The 23,224-nt window shown below is 41.0% G+C and overlaps 1 protein-coding gene across 1 annotated transcript; it reads right to left on the reverse strand.

Annotated features, from left to right (window-relative positions):
- Nucleotides 1–219: 219 nt before the first annotated feature.
- Nucleotides 220–18,337, reverse strand: LOC137095467 (cytochrome P450 2G1-like). Its single transcript, XM_067462171.1, has 9 exons — nucleotides 18,158–18,337; nucleotides 16,856–17,018; nucleotides 14,440–14,589; nucleotides 11,225–11,385; nucleotides 7,125–7,298; nucleotides 5,836–5,977; nucleotides 3,875–4,062; nucleotides 1,425–1,566; nucleotides 220–401 (listed from the first exon to the last, which is right to left on the reverse strand). The coding sequence occupies exons 1-9, from the start codon at nucleotides 18,335–18,337 to the stop codon at nucleotides 220–222; spliced, it is 1,482 nt and encodes a 493-aa protein (XP_067318272.1).
- Nucleotides 18,338–23,224: the final 4,887 nt, after the last annotated feature.

Consider the following 23,224-nt stretch of genomic DNA (forward strand, 5'->3'; position numbering starts at 1 on the left):
ATTATTATTATTATTATTATTATTATTATTATTATATTACCTCAGGACAAGAAGACCTAAAAAGGAGGTAAAATCCAGAAACCATATATATTTCTTTATACCAAAAATCAGCCCTCTTTCTGAGAGCGAGAAAACAGAGAAAGTCCCCTTCTTTCTTGTGGAGTCTGTCAATGCAGCTTCTGCAAGAGTCCCAGGCTGAGGGAGAAAGGGACCTCAGGGTTAGCGTGGGATGGCGCAGAGCTGGTAAAAGGGTGGGATGTTGGAAAGGCCACTTTCTTGAAAAGTGAGGTCAATATCTTCAGGGGGCACAAGGGACTTGAAATGGAAATTCTGCAGGATGGTGGTGAAGAAGAGGAAAAGCTCCATGCGGGCCAAGGCCTCACCCAAGCAGTTCCGTTTCCCTGAAATAAAAATATGAGAATTTCTCAGGAGGTAAGGACAGACACATTTAGCTATCTGCAATCAGATGCCTCCTAAGATGCAACCAAAAAAGTTATTTCACCTCAAATCCCTTGTCATGTCCATATCATATCTGGCTTAGTATGATGTTGCCCCTCCAACCAGCCATCTCATTGTTTTATATCTACTCAGAAAAGATTTCCTTTCTATCCAACTTGCTATGGGTTTGCAGTTGATCTCAACCATTTCGAATAACCATTTCAGCCACCTTTCTATGGTATTTTGGATGGCCCATTGTTCATTTAGGGAAACCTAAGTTTGGTGTCTCTAAATCTAAAGTCAGCCAAAATAATTTCTAAATGTGTCGAGCTTGATGTTATAGATTTTGATTTCTAGAGCTACTTGCAAGTAGGGATATGTTTCTTCAATCATTTTGGGTTTGAAAAAAGCAATTAGTAATTTTAGCTGTGACCTTTACCTCCATAAATTTATATTTGCTTTTTAAGTGGACTGTGGCTTTGAGAAGTGAATATGTCAAAGTAGGGCTAAACTGCATTCAGATAAGAATGCTTCCCTTCTCTTTCCTCCCCAGCATAGCAATAGTTAATAATTTGAAATTTCTATTAGTGCCATTTTGATGACAAAGGCAGCAAGAATTGTGTATGTGTAGATGAGGAGGCTAGAAGAAACAACAAACATGGAAGAATTGATAGTAAAAATAACTGAAATAGCAAAAATTGACTTTTTAACAAGATATCTTCAGAAAAATGACCCTTTACTATTCAAACAAGACCGGGAACCCTTGGAGGAGGAAGAAGTGGGCAACAAAGGTTATACAATTATGAAATGAAATCCAGAGAGTACATGACAAAGTTCTTAATCCCTTCATAATTTTCATGTTTGCTGTGGGAGAATAAGGAGACCACTGTAGCAAGCTCCAAAAGCAAGCATGGGATATCAAGCTAATAAACTAACAAAATGTGAAAGTGATTCTTCTCCTCATTGGTGTTTCTGGAGAGTTCTACCTGCGGAGAAAGGCACAAAGGCATCATTCTTCTTGAAGCGTCCATTCTCATCCAAGAAGTTCTCTGGGTTGAAAGCATTGGGGCTTTTAAACATTGTAGGGTCATGCAAGACAGTGCTGAGTAATGGGTAGACTGCCATCCCCTGGAAAAGAAAAGAGGTATGAGCTCAGAAAGACAAAAATGCAGTTCCAGAACAAGTATCTTGCACAACATTCTTTTGATGTAAAGATTGCGGAAAACTTGGGTTTATTGGAATGAGGCTTTGCACTTCAACTTGTTTGATGCTTCAGGGTACAATCTCTTTTGAGAGAGAAAAAACAGTAACAGATGAGTAAGAAGCAAACTAACTGTTCTACCAAAAATGAGATAAGATCAGAACTGTTCAGATTCAAGTTGAGCATCTGCAAGGCACTAAGCCAGCGGTTCTCTATCTGGGGGTCGCAACCCCCAGGGAGGTCGCCTGGCCATTTCAGAGGGGTTGCGAGGCTGCCTCCACTGGCCTCACCCCAAGGGTGCAGGCCAGGCGTGGGCTCCTTCGCGTGAGGCCTGGCCTTGTGCAAAGCCCTCCTCGCCTGCCTCGTGCTCTCACCATCCGACGAGGGAGCGAGGCATGCAAGAGGTCCTCCGCGTGAGGCAACTACAACTCCCAATTGTCAGGGTCTATTTTCCCCAAATGTCTCCAGTATTTTCTGTTGGTCACAGGAATCCTGTATGCCAAGTTTAGTTCAATTCAATTGTTGATGAAGTTCTGAATGCTCTTTGATGGCAGGTGAACTATACGTCCAAGCAACTACAACTCCCAAATGTCAGGGTCTATTTTCCCTAAACTCCACTAGTGCTCAAATTTGGGCATATTGAGTATTTGTGCCACATTTGGTCCAGATCCATAGTTGTTTGGGTTAACAATGTTCTCCAGATGTAGGTGAACTACATCACCCCTAAATCACTGTCAATTCCTCCCAAACCCCTCCAGTATTTTTTGTTTGACATGAGAGTTCTGTGTGGAGGTCTCAGTGGTCTGTGGAAGTCAGTGCTGAATCGGTTGAAGGTACTGCAAATCCCATCATCTGTTTTCCATACTCCCCCAAACATATTTTTTCTGATTAATCATGATGCTTTAATTATGTTGAATTTGTAACAATGAAAACACATCCTTCATATCAGATATTTACATTACGATTTGTAACAGTAGCAAAATTACAGTTATAAAGGAGCAACAAAAATAATTTTATGGTTGGGGGTCACCACAACATGAGGAACTGTATTAAAGGGTCAGGGCAACTGTATTTAGGGGTCCCGGTGTTAGAAAGATTGAGAACCACTGCACTAAGCTGTGGTTGTGGCAACCCCTGGTGGTTCATGAGACTCAATTAGGTAGTCCGCGAGATGAATGGAGAACGGTTTTATTTACCTGTGTTTATTTGTCTTCTTTGCTTGTTTCTTAAGCCCCATCTACACCACCGTATAAAATCCAGATTATCTGCTTTCAACTCAATTATATGGCAGTGTAGACTCATATAATTGAGTTCAAAACAGTGTAGATCCAGCCTTAAATTCATGGTCATAATTCCGTAATGGATGCATGAACAGAACAAAAACAATGGAGTTTCACACCAGTTATAAATCTGCAAATTCCATGATCCCATTGCATTGATTGCTATCAAACCACATCAGTTCTGCTGTGTAAATGAACCCATTATGGAATTATGGAATCTATTAATCTTTCTTCTAAAATCTACCAAAGAGTCTCTTCGTAGTTGTATCACATAGAACCTGTGACCTTAACCTCCAAAAATTTGGAATTGTTTTTCAAGTGGAATGTAGCTTCAAGAACTCAATATGTCAGTAAAGGTAAATGTTTCCCCTGACATTAAGTCTAATTATTTCCGACTCCAGGGGTTGGTGCTCATCTCCATATCTAAGCCCAAGAGCTGGCATTGTCCGTAAACATGTGACAAGCATGACTGTATGGAGCACTATGACCTTCCTGCAGAAGCAGTACCTATTGATCTACTCATATTTGCATGTTTTCAAACTGCTAGGTTTCAAACTGCTGGTCCTAACAGCAGGAGCTCACCCCAGTCCTTGGATTCGAGCCACCAGCCTTTTGGTCAGCAAGTTCAGCAGCTCAGCGGTTTAACCTGTTGCACCAATATGTCAAGGTGGGACTAAAGTGCATTCAGATAAGAATGCTTCCCTTCTGTTTCCTCCCTAGCATAGATATAGTTATCAGGGGCCACTGGAACACAAAATAGTTGGGTTGTTGTTGCACCATTATAACAGAATTTCCACCTTTCCAGTATTTTAAGAAGTGGATAATGGTAGCAGAAATTGGACTTACGCCATCTTGACTCTTCTACAGTCTGGCAACTGTAGGTGGGATTGAATCACAGTGGAATGTCCCATGAATAACTTCAATTACTCATATTCTTGTTGCCTCGCTACTGTACCTTAGGGATATGATATCCTCTGAATTCAGTGTCACGAGTGACCATGTGGGCCGCGCCCATAGGAAAGATATCACTGCATCTCTGCACTTCGTGGATCACAGCATCTGTATACGGCATCTGCCGCCGATCTTCAGTGTTTGGGAAACGATTACGGCCAATCACTCGATCAATTTCCTCATGCACTTTTGCTGTTAAAGATATGAGGATAATTAACGCCTTCGGTTTCTGACTCTCAAAAGGGAACTGAGATTCTACTTCCAATTACGCTAAACAGCAACATGAAATCCCATACTATTTGTTGCAGGAAGACTGACATCTCATCCCAAGCAACAACCTGCATGGCTTGATTGCGCCTTCCTCTTATAAAGAGAGCACCATAACTAGTTTTTATCATACCTTGCACTTCTTCAGTCATCTCTCTCCTTTCCACTTATTTCTGAAATCACGAACTAGTAATCTTGTAGTCAGAGGCGGTCCTAGGTAATTTTCAATGGTAAGCAAACAGTATTTTGGCGCCCCCCCCCCCCCCCCCCTAGCAATCACTGATATATATTTTCTGTTCGTCGTGGGAGATCTGTGTGCCATATTTGGTTCAATACCATCATTGGTGGAGTTCGGAATGCTCTTTGATTGTAGGTGAACTATACATTCCCGTAACTACAACTCGCATATGTCAAGGTCTATTTTCCCCCGAGAGCGCCTCAAAAGCGCCCCTGGGAAAAATCAACTGTACTGCAAATGCTTACTTTGTGTGATGGTTGAGCCGCCCCTGCTTGTAGTCTTCAAACATTATTAAGTCCAATGGGCTCTCAGAATTTGCCAAAGTTTTTTACAGGACATTTGGATGCTGAGCTTCTACTATAGACAGTGCTGTAGTAAAATGGCATTTCATGTATAAAAAGCCAAGCAACACTGCAAAGAACCTGAGGATCAGTGAAATGGCAGGATATAACCTCCCCTATGAATCATCAAGGTTTCTAAGATCTTCTGGAGGGGCCCTGCTCTCAGTCCCACCACTTTTGCAGTCGCGTCTGGTGGGAATGAGAGACACGGCCTTCTCTGTGGTGGCCCCTACAGCTATGTAACTCTCTCCCTCCTGACCTTCAGGAAGCTAGTAAAATCATGGCTATCTAACAAGGCATTCCCAGAATGATGGCTGAGACTGGCAATTGACTAAAGTATGGACCACAAGACGCAGATTGAATTGGACATGATTTTATCTTGGTGAATTGGCTTATATGTATTTTACTCTCTATATATTTTAATTTAGACTGTTAGAGTGTTTTGATTTTAGATTGTACTACTAGCATTGAATCCTTGCTGTTAGCTGGTCTGAGTCCCTCTACGGAGGTAGAGAAGATTGGGATATAAAAGTTTTTAATAATAATAATAATCATCATCATCATCATCATCATCTTTACTTATACCCCGTCACCATCTCCCCATCAGGGACTTGGGGCAGCTTACATGAGGCTAAGCCCAAAAAACATATTACAGCAAGATAAAACCAAAAACATAAGCAACAAGCAACAACATCATAATTACATAAAAACATATGAATACATTAATAATATAACATTATAATAAACAATCACAGTGACAATGTGCGGGCCACATGTGCTGGATAAAATGTTAAAAATAATAATAAAAATAACGGGGTTTACATCCGTGTAAGGCTTGATATGCAGCTAAATCAAGGTTTTCTTTTTCCTAAACATTTTCAAGCCACTAATGACTAAATATATAGACGCCGAAGAAATTGATACGGGGGGCGGAACACTCTCAAATGATTATGGGGAAGTGAAATTTGACCATAGAATTTGACCATAGAATTTCCCAGGAAATATTAAAGATTCCTAGCGAGAACATATTGATCAAATCTGTCAAACTCAACCTGCCAATTTGAGCTAACTGATATTAGTTAATGATATTAGCATAATCAGCAATGACAACAACAACACCTTGCACTTCAGGATATTTCATCAGAAGCAGGAAGCCATATGTCAGGGTGGAACTGCCCGACTCTGATCCACCACGGATCAGACTAAGAATGCTGTGCTCCAAGTTCTTGATAATAAATTCACTGCCTGGATTGTCTTTTTCCTGAAAGTAGGAAAGAATAAAACATCATGAGACAATTCCATTTCTGATTGGAAGCAAGTAAAGGTAAAGGTTTTCCCTGACATTAAGTCTAGTTGTGTCCGACTCTTGGGGGTGGTGCTCATCTCCATTTCTAAGCTGAAGAGCCGGGGTTGTTCATAGACACCTCCAAGGTCATGTGGCCAGCATGACTTCATGGAGCTCCATTATCTTTCTGCAGAAGCAATGCCTATTGATCTAGTGCCATTTGCATGTTTTTGAACTGCTAGGTCGACAGAAGCTGCCCCAATAGTGGGAGCTCAGACCGCTCCCTGAATTCAAACCACCAACCCTTCGGTCAGCAAGTTAAGCAGCTCAGTGGTTTAACACTCTACGCCAGGGGTCCTCAAACTAAGGCCCAGGGGCCGGATACGGCCCTCCAGTCCTCGCTCAGGGTCAACCTAAGTCTGAAAGGACTTGAAAGCACACAACAACAACAACAACAACAACAACAATCCTATCGCATCAGCCAAAGGCAGGCCCACACTTCCCATTGAAATACTAATAAATTTATATTTGTTGAAATTGTTCTACATTTTAATTATTGTATTATTTTAAAGTGTTTTTTGCACTACAAATAATGTGATGGCGCGTCAGGCCCCACTTGTATGTGAATGTACAGTTGAATTGTTTGGCTATCTACTGTTTTCTATCAATGTTGTTTGCATCTGTTGAATTGCCTCCCCTGCTTAATTGTTTGGCTCCTCCCCTCCCTGGGGAAGAGGGCAGGGCTTTCCTTTCATTCTACCATCAAACATCTCAGCAGATGGAGGTGAGAAAAGGCTTAGCTCCAAAAGCCCTCAGTTAAGTCATCTTTCTTCACCAATTCTTAAGTTTGTACTCTTAAGATTCATTCTTCATATCCAGCTCACCTGGCTGACGTTGTGGAATCTTAAGCACCTTCAAACCAGTCAAATTATAATCCGGCCCTCCAACAGTTTGAGGGACGGTCACCTGGCCCTCTGTTTAAAAAGTTTGAGGACCCCTGCTCTATTCCACCAGGAGGAAGCAAGTAGGATAGATTAAAGGTTTCTTATCACATTTCCCTAAGTGAGAAAGATTACTAACAGTTAATGCAGAACCCTGCTACCTTCATGCGCCAACAAGGTACCTTTTCCATCCGGATGAGGAAGCAATCAATATAGTCACGTGGGAAATTAAGGTCCAAGGTCTCTTGGTTCTTCTTGATTCTCTTGGCAATGAAGAACTTCATGTCCATGGCATCATAGATGTTACTGTAGATTCCCGGAATGTAATTCAAGTAGTTGGCATAGATGTCATAGAACTGCACAAGGAGAGAAACCATGCTGAACTGATAGTTGTTGTATTCCATCTAAGCATCAACAGGATTTCTGCTGCTAGTAATAAAGGGACCATCTAATAACTCAATTTAGTTCTGAATAGGATGGAGCAAATATATCCCATTTATCCTGAAAACTATGTGAGCCTCTTAAGTTTAGTAACTGGGTTACCCCCATCCTAGCCTCACTTTTTAGATGTATTGACAACCATGGCCAAATCCCCAAGGATTGGGGTCTTGCAATCATTGTTCCCATCTACAAAAAGAAAGGGAAAAAGGATGATCCTGCGAACTATCAACCAATCAGCCTCCTTAACACTATCAGCAAGCTATATGCTAAACATCTCCGATGGAAACTCTAAGATTGGTTGACTTTAAAGCAGCATTTGATTCCATCTCGCGAGTTAAACTTTGGGAAAAACTGGAGAGTTCTACAATTGACCGCCGTCTATTATACCTAATACGCCAACTTCACGAAAAGACCACACTCAAAGTAAGATGCAACCCACAGGGCCACCTCACTGAGGCTGTTGAAACAGACAAGGATGTCAAGCAAGGCTGCGTCCTGGCCCCTTTGCTGTTCAACTTTTATATAAACTCCATAGTGGACCAGCTTCAAAATATGGACTTCCACCCCCCAAAGCTGGCGGGAAGACACATCTCCATCCTGCTTTATGCAGATGATGCTGCTGTACTCTCTAGAACACCCATTGGGCTCAAAAGAGCTCTGAGAGCATTAATACAACATTGCAACACAGATCAGCTCCAACTTAATTACAATAAAACCAAAATCATGGCTTTCGCTAATAGGCCCAGGACTTACTCTTGGAGCATAGATGGCCATAAAATTGAACAAGTTACATCCTTCAAATATCTAGGTGTAGTTTTCCAATCTAATGGTAGCAGAAGAGCTCATGGGGATCAAGTAACCAACACCGCGCAGGGGAGCTCAATTGTCATTCTTAAATATCTCAGGACAAGAGGGGGCCACTTCACACCGGCAGCGCTCAAGCTGTTTGAAGCCAAGTCATTAGCCCAACTCCTGTATGGTGCTCAGCTGGGCCCCTTCCCCAGTTTTGCCCCATTAGAGCTGGTTCAGTCCAAGTTTCTGAGATCGGCCTTGCAGGTACCTAAATGCGTTTCTAATGCCACCCTGCGAATAGAGACGGGCTTTATGAGAGTGGAGGCCAGGGTGTGGGTGGCCATACTCAACCTCTGGCTCAGACTATCCCGTGCACCCTTTGGTCTTGCCCCACTAACCATGAAGGATGACTTCCAGTCCACATGGAAGCAGGCGGTAGCATCAAAAATCTCCTCATTTCTCCAGGTCTACTACTCACTATGGATTACAATCAAGCCAAAGCACTTATTAAACAACGTATCACAGACACAGAGCGACAACTAGATCTGGCCTCGGTTCCAACCTTCCTTATCAATGAAGACAGCAGATACCTTGCCTCCCCTATGGCATATTTAACAAACTTAGAGGTTCCCATTCATCGAAGGGCTTTCACCCTGGCTCGATGCCACGCTCTCCCATCAGCTGTACTCGAAGGCTGCTACCGGAAGACCCCTTTCCCAGAGAGACTCTGCCCCTGTGACTCGGGTCATGTAGAAACAATAGAACATGTGCTCCTTCAGTGCCCGTTCTACAGGGATATCCGTGCCAGGCTTATCTTACCTCTGTTATACAAGCACCCAGGCCATTCAGGACAATTTTATATCTCCATGCTACTTGCAGATATTAATTCAGCGACAACCTACAATGTTGCAAAATTCTGTGCAGCAGCATACAAAATCTGTCAGGGAATGACTAGTCCCAAAAGTTAACTGTGTGTCCAGTAATCTTCTTCTCTGAATCTACAATTTGGTGATGGATCTGGGCATTGTATGTTTTTACCCTGTTTCCCCTTCACTTCTGCTCCCTCACCCATATTGTGCTTCAGTCGTTATATTTATATTTTTAATGTACCAAACATACCAAGTTTGTATGAAAATGTGACTATTTCCTGTGCTGGTCAATGACCGAAATAAATGATTTGATTTGAAAAATTAAAAAAAAAATGATGATTAGTAACTGCGTTATTGTGACCTCAAAGATTATTTGCAAACGCTCCATCTTATTACACTTGACGCAAAGTAAGTTGTGTTTTCTCCCCTTTTCCAACCTGATGGGTCAAAGGGCAACACGTATTGCCACCCTTCTCCAGTCTGATGGAGAGAGGAGCGGGGGTGCCTTGTCCCATTCCCCCATGTGATGGTGATTGCCGGTGAAAGGAAACAAGATGTGGGGAGGGCTCATGTGTATGATGAGGTCCCTAGACATGGAAAAGCCAAAGCGTGGGAGCAAAGAACCTGGGATAGGAAAATAAAAATTCAAAAAAATATGAAGAAAGGCTTGGAAGCCATGATTTGTAGGTTTTTTTAAATTTTTATATCACAGCATAACAGATATAATAGGAGCAAAGGCTTGATGTAAAATCATAGAATCATCAAGTGGGAAGAGACCCCAAGGACCATCCAGTCCAACTCCCTGCCATGCAAGAACATGCAATGAAAGCACTCCTGACAGGTGATCATCCAGCCTCTGCTTAAAACTTTCCAGAGAAGGAGACTCCACCACATTCTGAGGTGGAATATTCCACTGCTGAACGGATTTTACTGTCAGGATTTTTTTTCCTAATGTTTAAATGGATTTTCCCCCTGTCTGTTGAAGCCACTGCTCTTTGTACTGGTCTCTACAGCATGAGAAAACAAGCTTGTTCCCTCCTCAATATTTAAACATGGCTCACCATATCCCTGCTCAGCCTTCATTTCTCCTGTCTAAATGTACTCAACTCCCTAATCGGCTTCTAATAGTGCTTGGCTTTCAAAACTTTGATCATTTTGGTGGAAAATAGAGACTTGGGGACAACAGATACAGCAGGAACAGTGAGATCAGGATAGAAAGTGAAAGAAACGTTCTATCACTGTGTCTGTGAGTCAAAGAAAAATGTTACTTCAAGACGATAGAATTGAGAAACCTAAATATGACACATATGAGCAAAGAAAACCACGTGTTTTATATTTTAAATAAAATTTACTGTTGGCTACAGTATAATCATCAATCAATAGATGGAAAGTGTTCCTAACCAGGAAAGGGGAAGCTGGAATCAAGGCTGACTCCTTTATTTTCCGAAAAGGTCAAAATCGTGGAAGTGAAAACAAGCTGACTTGGCTTCCCTCACCAAGAATTATGAGATCTTCACTAAGGGAGCCTAAGAAGGCTTTGGCAAAACGAAAAAAGAAAAAAAAACCTAAATGAGTACTTAGGTGAAGACAGAAAATGAAGAAAGAAAAATATTGTGGGTGAGGTGTAGGAGGAGAAAATAGGGGAAAGGGAGAGAACACTCATGTGGAAAGAGAGAAAGATTATCTTCATGGAAAGCAAAAGAAGAGGAAGAGCAGCTGGATTGGTGATGGGATCACAAGAGCATGAGGATTTGTGGTTGGACATGTGAGCTGAACATCTAGATATGTGGGAAAGGAAGAGGAAAACCTCAGGGGAGTGATGAAGACAAATGGTTTTGTTATTATTTAACCTTAGCATTACTGCAGAAGGAAGAGGCGGCCCTAGGTAATTTTCAACGGTAAGCAAACAGTATTTTGGTGCCCCCCCTCCCCCCCACAACCAATCACTATATTTTCTGTTTTCATCGTAGGAGTTCTGTTTGTCATATTTGGTCCAATTCCATCATTGGTGGAGTTCAGAATGCTCTTTGATTGTAGGTGAACTATACATCCCAGTAACTACATATGCCAAGGTCTATTTTCCCCCAAGAGCGCCTCAAGAGCGCCCCTGGGCAAAATCAACTGTACTCCAAAGGGTTACTTTGTGTAATGCGTTGAGCCGCCCCTGGCAGAAAGAGTACCTGTGCCCAGGAAGTGCTCATTTTCCAGAAGAATTTATGTAACATCACTACGAGGGCCTGGAATTCTTTGTCCTCATAGTCAAAGCGGTTCCCAAAAACAATAGAGCAAATGATGTTGGAGAATGCACAGCCGAGGAAGAAGGTAGGATCAAAAGGATTTTCTGCACAGAAAAGAGAATGGATGAAGAATCAGTTCACAGCAGGTCTTTCTGGTGCAAAGAACAGGACCAAATGCACCCTGTGTCCACTAATTAACATGCAATGAAAGCTGTAATCAGGCCCATAGCTAGAGATAAATTTTGGGAGAGAGAGTTGCAACATTTTTTTTAGCGAATCATGAAGACTAGGTCCATAACCCAAAATAATTTAAATTATATTATTCATTCTATATTTTGTATAGACTTAATTAAATCAAATTTGTATTTTAGTTACAATGTTTCAAGTCCTTTAAACACCTGAAAAGGATTCTTAATTGGTAATTTAGTGGTTACAAAAAAATACTACATTGTCTGTAGGTAATATTTGAAAACTTTGTCAATACACTTTGGCAGAAATCAGGCTCCATCGATAGACTTCAGCAGACACCCAAGAGTGCAAGTCCAGTCAGTCTTCATTGACCCATTGTGTTTCTTATGTATGTTTTCAAATGTTTCAGCATAGAAAATGACTTTTCATGCTTTGACAAGTCTGCTTTGAACATACGCGAGGAATCCTAACGTCTCCACCCATAGATTCAACCATTGATCTTGTTGTGTTAAAGATCTCCTGAAGTTCTTTCACATACCTACTTACTTAGGCAATCCCTTGTTGTCCAAGTAATATCATCCTCTAAGTGCAGTGTCCTGGCAGAGGGTACAAAGGTGACTGTGGATCCCTATACTTGACCCGCATGTTCTCCTCCAGTGAAAGCATCAGTTTCCAGGTGGAAGGCGGTCCCGGTCAGGGTTGGCTTGATGTGCCTTCTTCTTGGCTCATTTGTCCCTTTTGCCCTCCATCCGTGCCTCTTCAAATTCCACAGCACTGCGGGTCACAGCTGACCTCCAGCTGGAATGCTCAAGGACCAGGGCTTCCCAATTCTCTGTGTGTATACCACAGTTTTTTAATGTTGGCTTTGAACCCATCTTTAAATATCTTTTCCTGTCCCCAATCATTACATTTTCCATTCTTGAGTTGGGGGTAGAGTAACTGCTTTGGTGATCAGGCATTCGGACAATGTGGCCAGTCCAGCGTAGCATCGCTTCAGTGCTGGTGGCCTTTGCTTCTTCCAGCACACTGACATTTGTCCACATGTCTTCCCAAGAGATCTGTAGGATTTTTCAGAGGCAGTGCTGAGGAAATCATTCCAGGAGTTGAGTGTGACGTCTGTAGACAGTTCACGTTTCACAGGCATAAAACAGGGTTGGAAGGACAATAGTTTTATAAACAAGCACCTTGGTCTCCCTATGGATATCCTGGTCCTCAAACACTCTCTGCTTCATTGGGAACATTGCTGCACTCACAGAGCACAGGAGATGTTGTATTTCAGTGTCAATGTTGACTTTGGTGGAGAGGTGGCTGCCAAGGTAACAGAAATGGTTGACATTTTCTAATGTTGCACCATTAAGCTGTATTTCTGGCATTACAGAGGGATTGGCTGGTGACTGCTAGAAGAGCACTTTGGTTTTGATGGTCAAGTTTCTGCAAAGGTGTTTAGAGTGGCTTGTAGGTCTTCTTCTGAATGCACACAGATTACATTGTCATTGTCATATTGGAGTTCTGTAACAGATGTTGTTGTGACCTTGGTTTTGGCTTTCAGACTACTGAGGTTAAACAGCTTGCCATCTGTCCAATAGATGATTTCCACTCCAGTGGGAAACTTCCCATCAGCAAGATGAATTATCATAGAGTTGAAGATGAAAAATAAGGTTGGGGCAATAGCACATCCCTGTTTGACACCTGATTCCACCTTGAATGGGTCACTTTGGGAGTTCTCTGGTCTTTCTTTGGACCTCAGCTTTTGCACTAGCATAGATTTTTTTTTCTTAGCAGTGCAGTTGGTGTCTCTCTGCCATCTTTTGATGACTTTCCTTTTCTTATGAATTAACTGTTGGATCTCTATGTCATTTTCATCAAACCAGTCTTGATGTTTCTTAGTTTTGGATACTTCTGTGATATAATTGCCTGTTCACCACTAATATGACCACTCATATTAGCAGCTCCATCATAACTCTATCAACACAAATAATGCAGGCTCAGCCCATTTTTCCCCAGTGTTTTCAAAATAATGCCTGCAAGTCCTCCACCCATCATATCACTGATCTTCTCAAAGACTTTAAAGTCTTCTCTGATTCCTGCAACTTTGACAACAACATACCTTACCGAGAACAATAACTGTTCTGAGCTACTCACGTCCAAAGTTACATCTGCCAAATTGCATTGCAATTTTCGATTTTGAACTATCTTGTCACCACAGATGCCTATTCATTCTGTATTTGAAGACTAGTATATTGGGCATTCATAGCTGCAGTTTCAAAATGACTTTTCAGGTAATTTTCTCCTGATCTGGCAAGAGATCTCAATGAACCATGAAATTACCATCTTTGTGTAAAGGTTCTGAAGGACAATAGATTCCATAATTGCCAGAAATTTATTTCTGTTTTCTTCTGCTTTCTTCTGCTTTCCTTTATCGTGATGATGGGTTACATCAGGATGTTTTCCACTATTAGCAAGAGGTTTTCAGCCAAGCACAAGTTGTTCTGTTGGTACTTTTTTTTGTGTCCATTGAAAATTTCTATTGCATTTTTCCATCACACAAATGGTTTAACAACCAATGCACTAAGCTTCTGATGACCACCTTTACCCCTAATTTCTCCTCCAAACACACATTATTTACAAAGTGCACCTTGTAGATGAAATGAGTAAGCTAACCAGGGAAATCTGCTGAACCATCTGCTGAACCTCTTCTTATCCACAGGAAATGCATATCCTGCCTATCATGAGGCCAACATTTAACTCCTAACATGAGGCATGCAATAAAATGTAGACCTCAGTATGTGATGACAAAGTTAATGAGTGAAATTGCTTGTGCCTTTCCACTCCAATTTCGAGGATGGTTTCAACCCCTAACCCTCCTCCCTTCACTACAAGGCTTGGTTGTGGTACTTTGTGCTTGAGTGAGGATTACAGTCCTTTCACTGAACAGAATGAGTCCAAGCTCTCTTTGGCACGTCTCTTACCCTTTGTCTTCCGAAATTCCTCCAGCAGGAATTGGGCCTCCTCTTGGATTCGCTCTTCAATAGACTTTTTCCCCATTCCGAAACTCCTCAAGACAGTGAGGGAGAACTGGCGCAGTTCCTTCCAACGTGCTCCATTGGAAAAAGCCACTCCTAAAGGCAACAAGAGATAAATGACATGGGTTATTGTAGGTTTTTCAGGCTATATGTGGCCATGTTCTACAAGCATTTCCTCCTGACATTCCACCTGCATCTATGGCAAACATCCTCAGAGGTTGTGAGGTCTGTTGGAAATTAGGAAAATGGGGTTTATATTACTTACTTACTTACTTACTTATTTACTTACTTACTTAGGCAATCCCTTGTTGTCCGAGTAGGATAGTCTTCCAAGATCAGTGTACTGGTGGGTCCGGAGGTGACTGTGGAGCCTATTCTTGATCTGTATCTTCTCCTGCAGTGAGGACATTGTTTTCCAGACAGAAGGCGGTCCCGGTCGGGGTTGGCTTGACACGCCTTCCTCTTGGCACATTTCTCTCTTCTGCCCTCCATTCATGCCTCATCAAATTCTACAGCACTGCTGGTCACAGCTGACCTCCAGCTGGAGTGCTCAAGGGCCAGTGCTTCCCAGTTCTCAGTGTCTATGCCAGAGTTTTAAAGGTTGGCTTTGAACCCATCTTTAAATATCTTTTACTGTCCACCAACATTTTGTTTTCCATTCTTGAGTTCGGAGTAAAGCAACTGCTTTGGGAGACAGTGATCAGGCATGTGGACAACTTGGCCAGTCCAGCAGAGTTGATGGTAGAGGACCATCACTTCAATGTTGGTGGTCTTTGCTTCTTCCAGCATGCTGATATTTGTCCACTTGTCTTCCCAAGAGATTTGCTGGATTTTCCGGAGGCAGTGCTGATGAATGTCCAGGGTGGGAGAAAGAACTCTTGTCTGTTGGAACTAGGTGTGAATGTTTCAATTGGCCACATCAAATTAGCATTTGATGGCCTGACAGTTTTTAGGTGTGCCCTGTTACTGCCTGGGGGAATCTTTTGTTGAGAGGTGATTAGCTGTGCCTGATTGTTTCCCTTCTGGAGTTCCCCTGTGTTTGAGTGTTTGAGCGTTGTTTTACTGTTATAATTTGAGAGTTTTTTTAATACTGATAGCCAGATTTTGTTCAGTTTCGTGCTTTCCTCCTTTTTGTTGAAATTTTCCATATGCTTATGGATTTCAGTGGCTTCTCTGTGTAGTCTGACATGGTGGTTGTTAAAGTGGTCCAGCATTTCTCTGTTCTCAAATAATATGCTGTGTCCAGGTTGGTTCATCAGGTGCTCTACTATGGCTGATTTCTCTGGTTGAAGTAGTCTGCAGTGCCTTTCATGTTCCTTGATTTGTGCCTGGGCAATGCTGCATTTGGTGGTCCCTATGTAAACTTGTCCACAGCTGCATGGTATACGGTAGATTCCTGCAGAAGTAAGAGGATCCCTCTTGTCCTTTGCTGAATGTAGCATTGGTTGGATTTTCTTAGTGGGCCTGTAGATTGTTTGCAGGTTGTGTTTTCTCAGCAGCTTCCTTATGCAGTCAGTGGTTCTCTTGATGAATGGTAAGAACACTTTTCCTCTGGGTGGATCTTTGTCCTTACTATCATGGCTTGTTCTTGGCCTTGCACCACTTCTGATGTCTGAGGTGGAGTCTCCATTGGCCTGTAAAGCCCAGTTTAGGTAGTTCAGTTCATCTTGAAGAAGGTGGGGTTCACAGATTCTTTTTGCACAGTCTGCTGGCCTTTAATTATGCTTCTTTTTTTACTTGGGTGATGGCTGATGTTTTTATGTAGGTATCTATTTGTGTGTGTAGGTTTTCTATAGACTGTGTGACCCAATTGTTGATCTGGTTTGTGGATGACTAGGACATCTAGAAAATGCAGTTTTCCTTCATTTTCTTTTTCCATGGTGAATTGGATGTTTGGGTGGATGCTGTTAAGGTGGTCCAGGAACCTGTTTAGTCTGCTTCTCCATGGCTCCAAATGCTGAAGGTGTCATCCACATATCTGAACCATACAGACAGCAAAAGATTACTGCCCAGGCAGTAACAGGACACACCTAAAAACTGTCAGACCATGAAATGCTAATCAAGGTGGCCAATTGAAAAATTCACACCTAGCTCCAACAGACAAGGTTTCTTTCTCCCACCTTGGATATTCCACACATATATAAAACCTATTTTCCCTGTTTCCAACAGACCTCACAACCTCAGAATATGCTTGCCATAGATGCAAGTGAAACGTCAGGAGAGAATGCTTCTAGAACATGGTTATATAGCTTGAAAAACCTACAACAACCCAGTGATTCCAGACATGAAAGCCTTCTGCAATAAATAAATGACATGGCACAAGAATGGGACCATTATTGTAAATGTAGTTTTGATGCCTCACCATATCCTTGGAAGCTAGGCTCCAATGAAGGCACAGTAGTCCTTCCACTGAACTCTTCTGCCTTGTCTATGAGGGCCTCCTTCACAGCTTGGTGTCCACATAAGACCAGAACTGGACGTGTCCCAAAATAGACGGTGAAAACAGGGCCATATGTTTCACGTAGCTGTAGGGGAAATCAATCTTTCACATCTAGCACAACCTTTTTGATAGGCAAACATTTTGTAATGGTGTCCTTTGAGAGAGATGACTTCATCATTTGCGGTCAAGAAGCACCTTTCAACATATGGTGAATCTTAATGCAGATTCTCGATTTTAGTTGAAAACAAGCACTTGATCAGAGTAGTGATCCGATGGGATGAACATTTGGTTCCACATGCTTGAGCCATCCCAGTTGAAACGGTGTATGAGTTCTGCAGTACAGACACATTCTAAGGATCCTTTGGCACTGTGATATAATCCATGTTATCAAAGCAGATAATCCAAATTATCTGCTTTGAACTGGATTATATGAATCTACACTGCAATATCATTCAGTTAATGTAGATAAATCTGGATTTTATATGACAGTGTAGAATCGGCCTAAGAGTTCTCTAGCATTCTTTCCCATATATGTGGTCATCTACACTGTAGAATTGATCCAGTTTGACACTACTTTAACTGCAATGGTTCAATATTATGGAGTCATGGGAGTTGTAGTTTAGTGAGACACCAACACTCATGGTCAGAGGAGGCAAAAGACCTTGTAAAACTCAAGCCCCCAGGATCCCTTAGCATTGCGCCATGTGAATTAAATCATTATCACTAGAGAACTCTAGCAAATAATTCTAAGTCCCTCACCAAACTACAAATTCCAGGTTTCACAGAGTGGAACCATAGCAATTAATGGAGAATCACACTACATATCCGAGAAACGAATCCAGACAAAGAATAGCATTTGTGGTGTCTGATGTACTTTAGCGTAGATGTGAGTCTTACCATAAACAACAAACTACAAGACAGAGGGAAGGAAAGAGAACATCTTGTCCAGAGATATATATGCAAGAATATATAGAAAAGTATGCAAATTTAAGGTTCACCTTGGAAAGACGTTTTTCTCAGTTCTTTGTTACAGATTATAACTATGTAATAGAAGATACAAAGAAAGAAGAAAGACAAAGAAAGAAAAGAAAAAGATAAAGAAGATAAAGATAGTTTCCAATGTTTCAGGCACACTTCTTTCCACAACTAATCCTTTCTGATCATTAAACATAACAGTCTTTTTTCTCCATAAGAGGTCCGAAAGAGTCCAAAAATGGTCCATACCTTGATAAGAGATTTTAAGGTTTCACTTGACTTGATCTGCAGGAAATTCCCAATCAGGGGCAGGGGAGTTGGTCCTGGAGGAAGTCTCCCCTTGTGCAATTGTTTCCTCTTAGATGATATGAGCAGATGGCAAGAAATAAAGAAAACAAGGAGAGAAATGAGTGTAGTAGCCCATTCCATGGTGCAGGTTGTCAAATGTCCTTCTCTTTTGGCACAGTGCGAACACTGGTCTCATCTAGCTGGGGCTTTATGGACTTTTATTGAGGTTGGTTGGGCACCGCCTTTTGTGTTTCATAACTGCTCAGACCTGGAGCACAAGTCAGCATTAAGAGCAGACAGAAACCAATCATATTGACCATTAACCTATGGAACAAGGAAAACATATCATTGTTTATTCCTTCATGGTAAAGGATTGGACATGACATGAATAGCCCTTGTGGTCTCTTCCAACTCTAGGATTCGGTAATAGTTTCTTTCCTGATAAATCAGTGTTGTGGATATTATGTTCAGAAGGCATATGTGTTTTAATATTTGTACTGCAGCAGACACTCTAAGACAGTGGTTCTCAACTTGTGGGTCCCCATATGTTTTGGCATTCAACTCCCAGAAATCCTAACAGCTAGTAAACTGGCTGGGATTTCTGGGAGTTGTAGGCCAAAACACTTGGGGACCCACAGGTTGAGAACCACTGCTCTAAGATGTCTTAGGTAAATTACCCATTATTACTAGCTGTAAAACACCTAAGGTTGCATTTACAATATACAGCTGCCCCTCCATAGCCACAGGTTTTACATCCATGGATTCAACCATGGATCAAAAATATTTGGGGACAAAAATTCCAAAATGTACATCTTGGTTTTGTCTGTGTAGCCTAACCTTTTGCCATTTCAAAGACCCTCAAACTCTCTCTGGTTTTCATGTGAGTTGTTTGCTATCTTATATTTGGTTTATCATTCTACTCCATCATTAAAAATAATAGGACTTGAGCACCTATCCATTGGGCGGGGGCTTGAACCAAACTCTGGTGGATACTGGGGGTCCAATGTATATATTTAACCCATCACTGAAAACAGATGCAATGTTGACTGACCTCTTTAAAAATTGCTGTTTTTCCATTTGTTTACAGCACTTCCTAATTTTCTTAGGATGATAAACCTCAGAAAAAAATAATAAGGAGACATGTAATGGCAAAGTCTGACTGTGTGTTTCAAATTTGGAGTTCCTGACCATTTGCTAACACTTGCAGGAATTTAAAAAGTACTTCAATATTTTGTTGTTGTTAACACACTAAAACCTGTGCACTTGGTGAAAGCCACAATTTGAGAAGATGTACAGCTTTCCAAAATAAAATATGCATTGATCTCATTGTCATATTTTCATTCTCCCTGCTTCAGTACAGTTTCTGGACTCTTTGAATGCCTGGGAGGGAAAATGGCAATGGAGATTATTTGATGTCTCCCCTCAAAGAAACACTGAAAGAGTGGAGAGAACAAGTGCTTCTTTCAGTTTTGGAAAAGGCTCTTGCCTTAGAGAACAGGATGAACCATTTTGCTTGGTTAATACTATATGTATGTAAATAAACACACATACATACATGCTGTGTGTATATACATATAGTATTACACCTTCCCTCAGCTTATAGGTGAGGGTACCTTAGAATCTCTAATACAAATATGACAATGAGATCAATGCATATTTTATTTTGGAAAGCTGTACATCTTCTCAAACTGTGGCTTTCACCAAGTGCACAGGTGAGGGTACCTTAGAATCTCTAATACAATAACAAGAACAAAGTTTCGCAAAGCACCCGGACCCGATGGGATCACAACAGCCTATTATAAATGGAGAATTATAGCCTACTACAAATGGAGAATAATCACTTACGTCCTAATCTCTGAAATGTCCATACTGTTTCCAAGGGACAATCACTCACCTTGAGAATAGGGTTTATGGTTTCTGATTACTTGATCTGTATGAAATTCCCAAATAGAGCAAGAGAGTGGGTCCCTTTGGAGAACTCCCTTTGTGTGATAGTTTCATCATAGCTGGTGGAATAACAAGAGAGAAAAGATAGATGACAAAACAAGAAGGTAACAGCACCACACAACTCCAAGGTGCAGGTTTTCTGGTCATGTATCCACTCTAAATCAAAGTTCCATGTATTTTACCAACTGTGGGTTTCTTTGGTAGGATGTAATGGTCCAGAAGCAAATATGTTGAATGCTCTGCCTATGAGATGTAAGTCAAATTCACTCAACTCTTCCTTGGTTAGCCAGTACTGTGGCTGTTGGATTCAGAGGAGAAAATATGGATTTGCAGTTCGTAGTTTCTACAGATAAAAGGATTAGTTTTCATAGATCTCAGGAATGAAGATCCACCACAATGTAACCCTAGAATACATTACAGTTTTGCTAATCCAGATTTATACTCTGTCAGAGCCTTTACTGGATCTTAGTGTAGACGTGTTGCACATCAATGTGTTGAGACACAGCAGCATTCACATGGGAAAGTATCCAAATCCCATTCTAAATTCTTTATACAGTTAACATCTAAAGGGTATTTTCAGTCAAATATGTTGTTATTCAGAACTTGTCTGCCATCTGAGGTATGTAATCAGAGGCAGCCCTAGGTAATTTTCAATGGTAAGCAAATAGTATTTTGCCCCCCCCCCCCCCCCCAATCACTGATATATATTTTCTGTTCGTTGTGGGAGTTCTGTGTGCCATATTTGGTTCAGTTCGATCATTGGGGGAGTTCAGAATGCTATTTGATTGTAGATGAACTATACATCCCAGTAACTACAACTCGCATATGTCAAGGTCTATTTTCCCCCAAGAGCGCCCCTGGGCAAAATCAACTATACTGCAAATGCTTACTTTGCGTAATGGGTTGAGCCGCCCTTGTATGTAATACAACCTGACTGTTCAGGCTTTTCCCCCCTGTTACTTCTAAATCCTGCTATGGAGACAACCAATAAATACAGGACCTGTGACAGACAAGGATCAGCTATTAGTGAAAGTTACCACACGGTCAAAACTCTAACTAGAAAAGTAACAATGCCTCCAAATGATTAACATGTAAGGTGCATTACTGATGGTTTGGAGACCGAGAAAGTTATAACTTTTCAATTTGTTTAAAAACGATGTGGTATAACATTTATTTACTTACTGTACTTACTTATTTCATATGCCATCTTTTCCTATAGAAGGATCTACAATGGCTTCCAAAGTTAATAACCACCATGGTGGTTGTGAGAGTGGTCCAGCATTTTTGTGGACACAGCATTTTATTTGAGAACACAAAAATGCTGGACCACTCTCACAACCACCATGTCAGACTACACAGAGAAGCCATTGAAATCCACAAACATGTGGACAATTTCAACAGAAAGGAAGAAACCATGAAAATGAACAAAATCTGGCTACCAGTATTAAAAAATTAAAAAATTGCAACAGCAAAAACAGCAGAGAGAAAAACAGGCAGGGACATCTAATCACCTTTCAAGAAGAGTTTGCTCCAGGCACAGTCAGCCCATTGTATGCTAATCAAGGTGGTCAGTTGAAAGATTCACACCTAGCCCAACTTACAAAAGCCTTTTGTCTCACCCTGGTCAGTCCACAGATATATAAACCCCTTTTTTCCCAGCTCCAGCAGACCTCACCTCTGAGGATGCTTGCCATAGATGCAGGCGAAACGTCAGGAGAAATGCCTCTAGAACATGGCCATATAGCCCGAAAAACCCCACAAGAACTGAATTAAAAGGAAAGTAGAAATCGATAAAGGGATTATTGGGCTACTGTATGAGGAATTAATCACCTTAACTTACAAAACAAAAACAACACTTATAGAAAATTGGAAACAAGAGAAAAACTTCAGTGAGAAATTAATTGTGTCTTGGATTGACAATATTCATAAAATTAAACTTATGAGGATCAAGGAAACCCAAAGGAAAATAATCTCCAAATGGTATAGAACCCCCACCCAATTAGCAAACATAATGGGAAATATCTCAAACAAATGCTGACACAAGTGTGGGGGGATAGGTACATTCTCCCACATGTGGTGGGATTGTAGAAAAATCCAGAACTATTATGGTAAAATAAGGACTGTAATGGAAGACATAATAGAGAAAAAATTAATGTGGGATAAAGCCAGGTTCATGTCCCTCACCATAAAGGCAAAGGAAGATAACAATAATTGGACAGAAATCCTAAAATATATTACAGCCGCAATACAGGCCACAATAGCCCGGGGATGGAGAGATGATACAAAATGGGATTTGGAAACCTGGTGGGGCTATCTATCAGAATATATAATTAATGATTTTATCAATCAAAGGAAAAACAAGTATATAAATAGTCAAATAGAACAAGATTGGTTTGGGAAATGGTCTGTGTTAATAGACAAAATAGACGGAGACGATAGAAACAACATTTTGAACCAGTCTTTCCACACAGTTAAATTGATGCAATGACGATTTAGAATTGCTGTTCCGGGGGGAAGAAAAAAGAAAAGAAAAATGACAATGTAGCACAATATTTATTTTGTTTGTTTATTTATGTGTTTCCTGCCTCTCCTACTTATTTTATATGTCTCCTTTTCCTGGAGCAAGACCTAAGGTGGCTTCTAAGAACAGAATCCAAAGACAACCTTTTCTGAAAAAAGTATGGATTGGATATATGTATATTGTGTATGTGTGTGTGCTTGTTTATAGGTATATTTGTGTGTATATATGTGTTTGTGTATGTGTATATGTATATGTGTACATTAGGCCTGGGTAACAACGGAAAAATTTGTTTCTAAAATCGATTTGTATTTGGGGGGTTTTTTTGTTTCGATATTTAAAATAATTACAAAATTTTCCTTTTAAAAAGTTCGATATTTACGAAATTTCATAAATGGTAAAAAATTAACGAATCGATTTCCGAAACAATAACGAATCGATTCGTTAATGGCGGACGCGACCGCGAAATACGCTAAAAAACCTCCAAAACCGTCTGAAGCTTCCCTCTCCCTCTGTTGTTGACTGTTGGTGTGATATTATAATTTTTTTTCACTAATTAAACC

This window comes from Anolis sagrei, chromosome Y, assembly GCF_037176765.1.
Source record: "Anolis sagrei isolate rAnoSag1 chromosome Y, rAnoSag1.mat, whole genome shotgun sequence".
Classification (NCBI taxonomy): Eukaryota; Metazoa; Chordata; class Lepidosauria; order Squamata; family Dactyloidae; genus Anolis; species Anolis sagrei.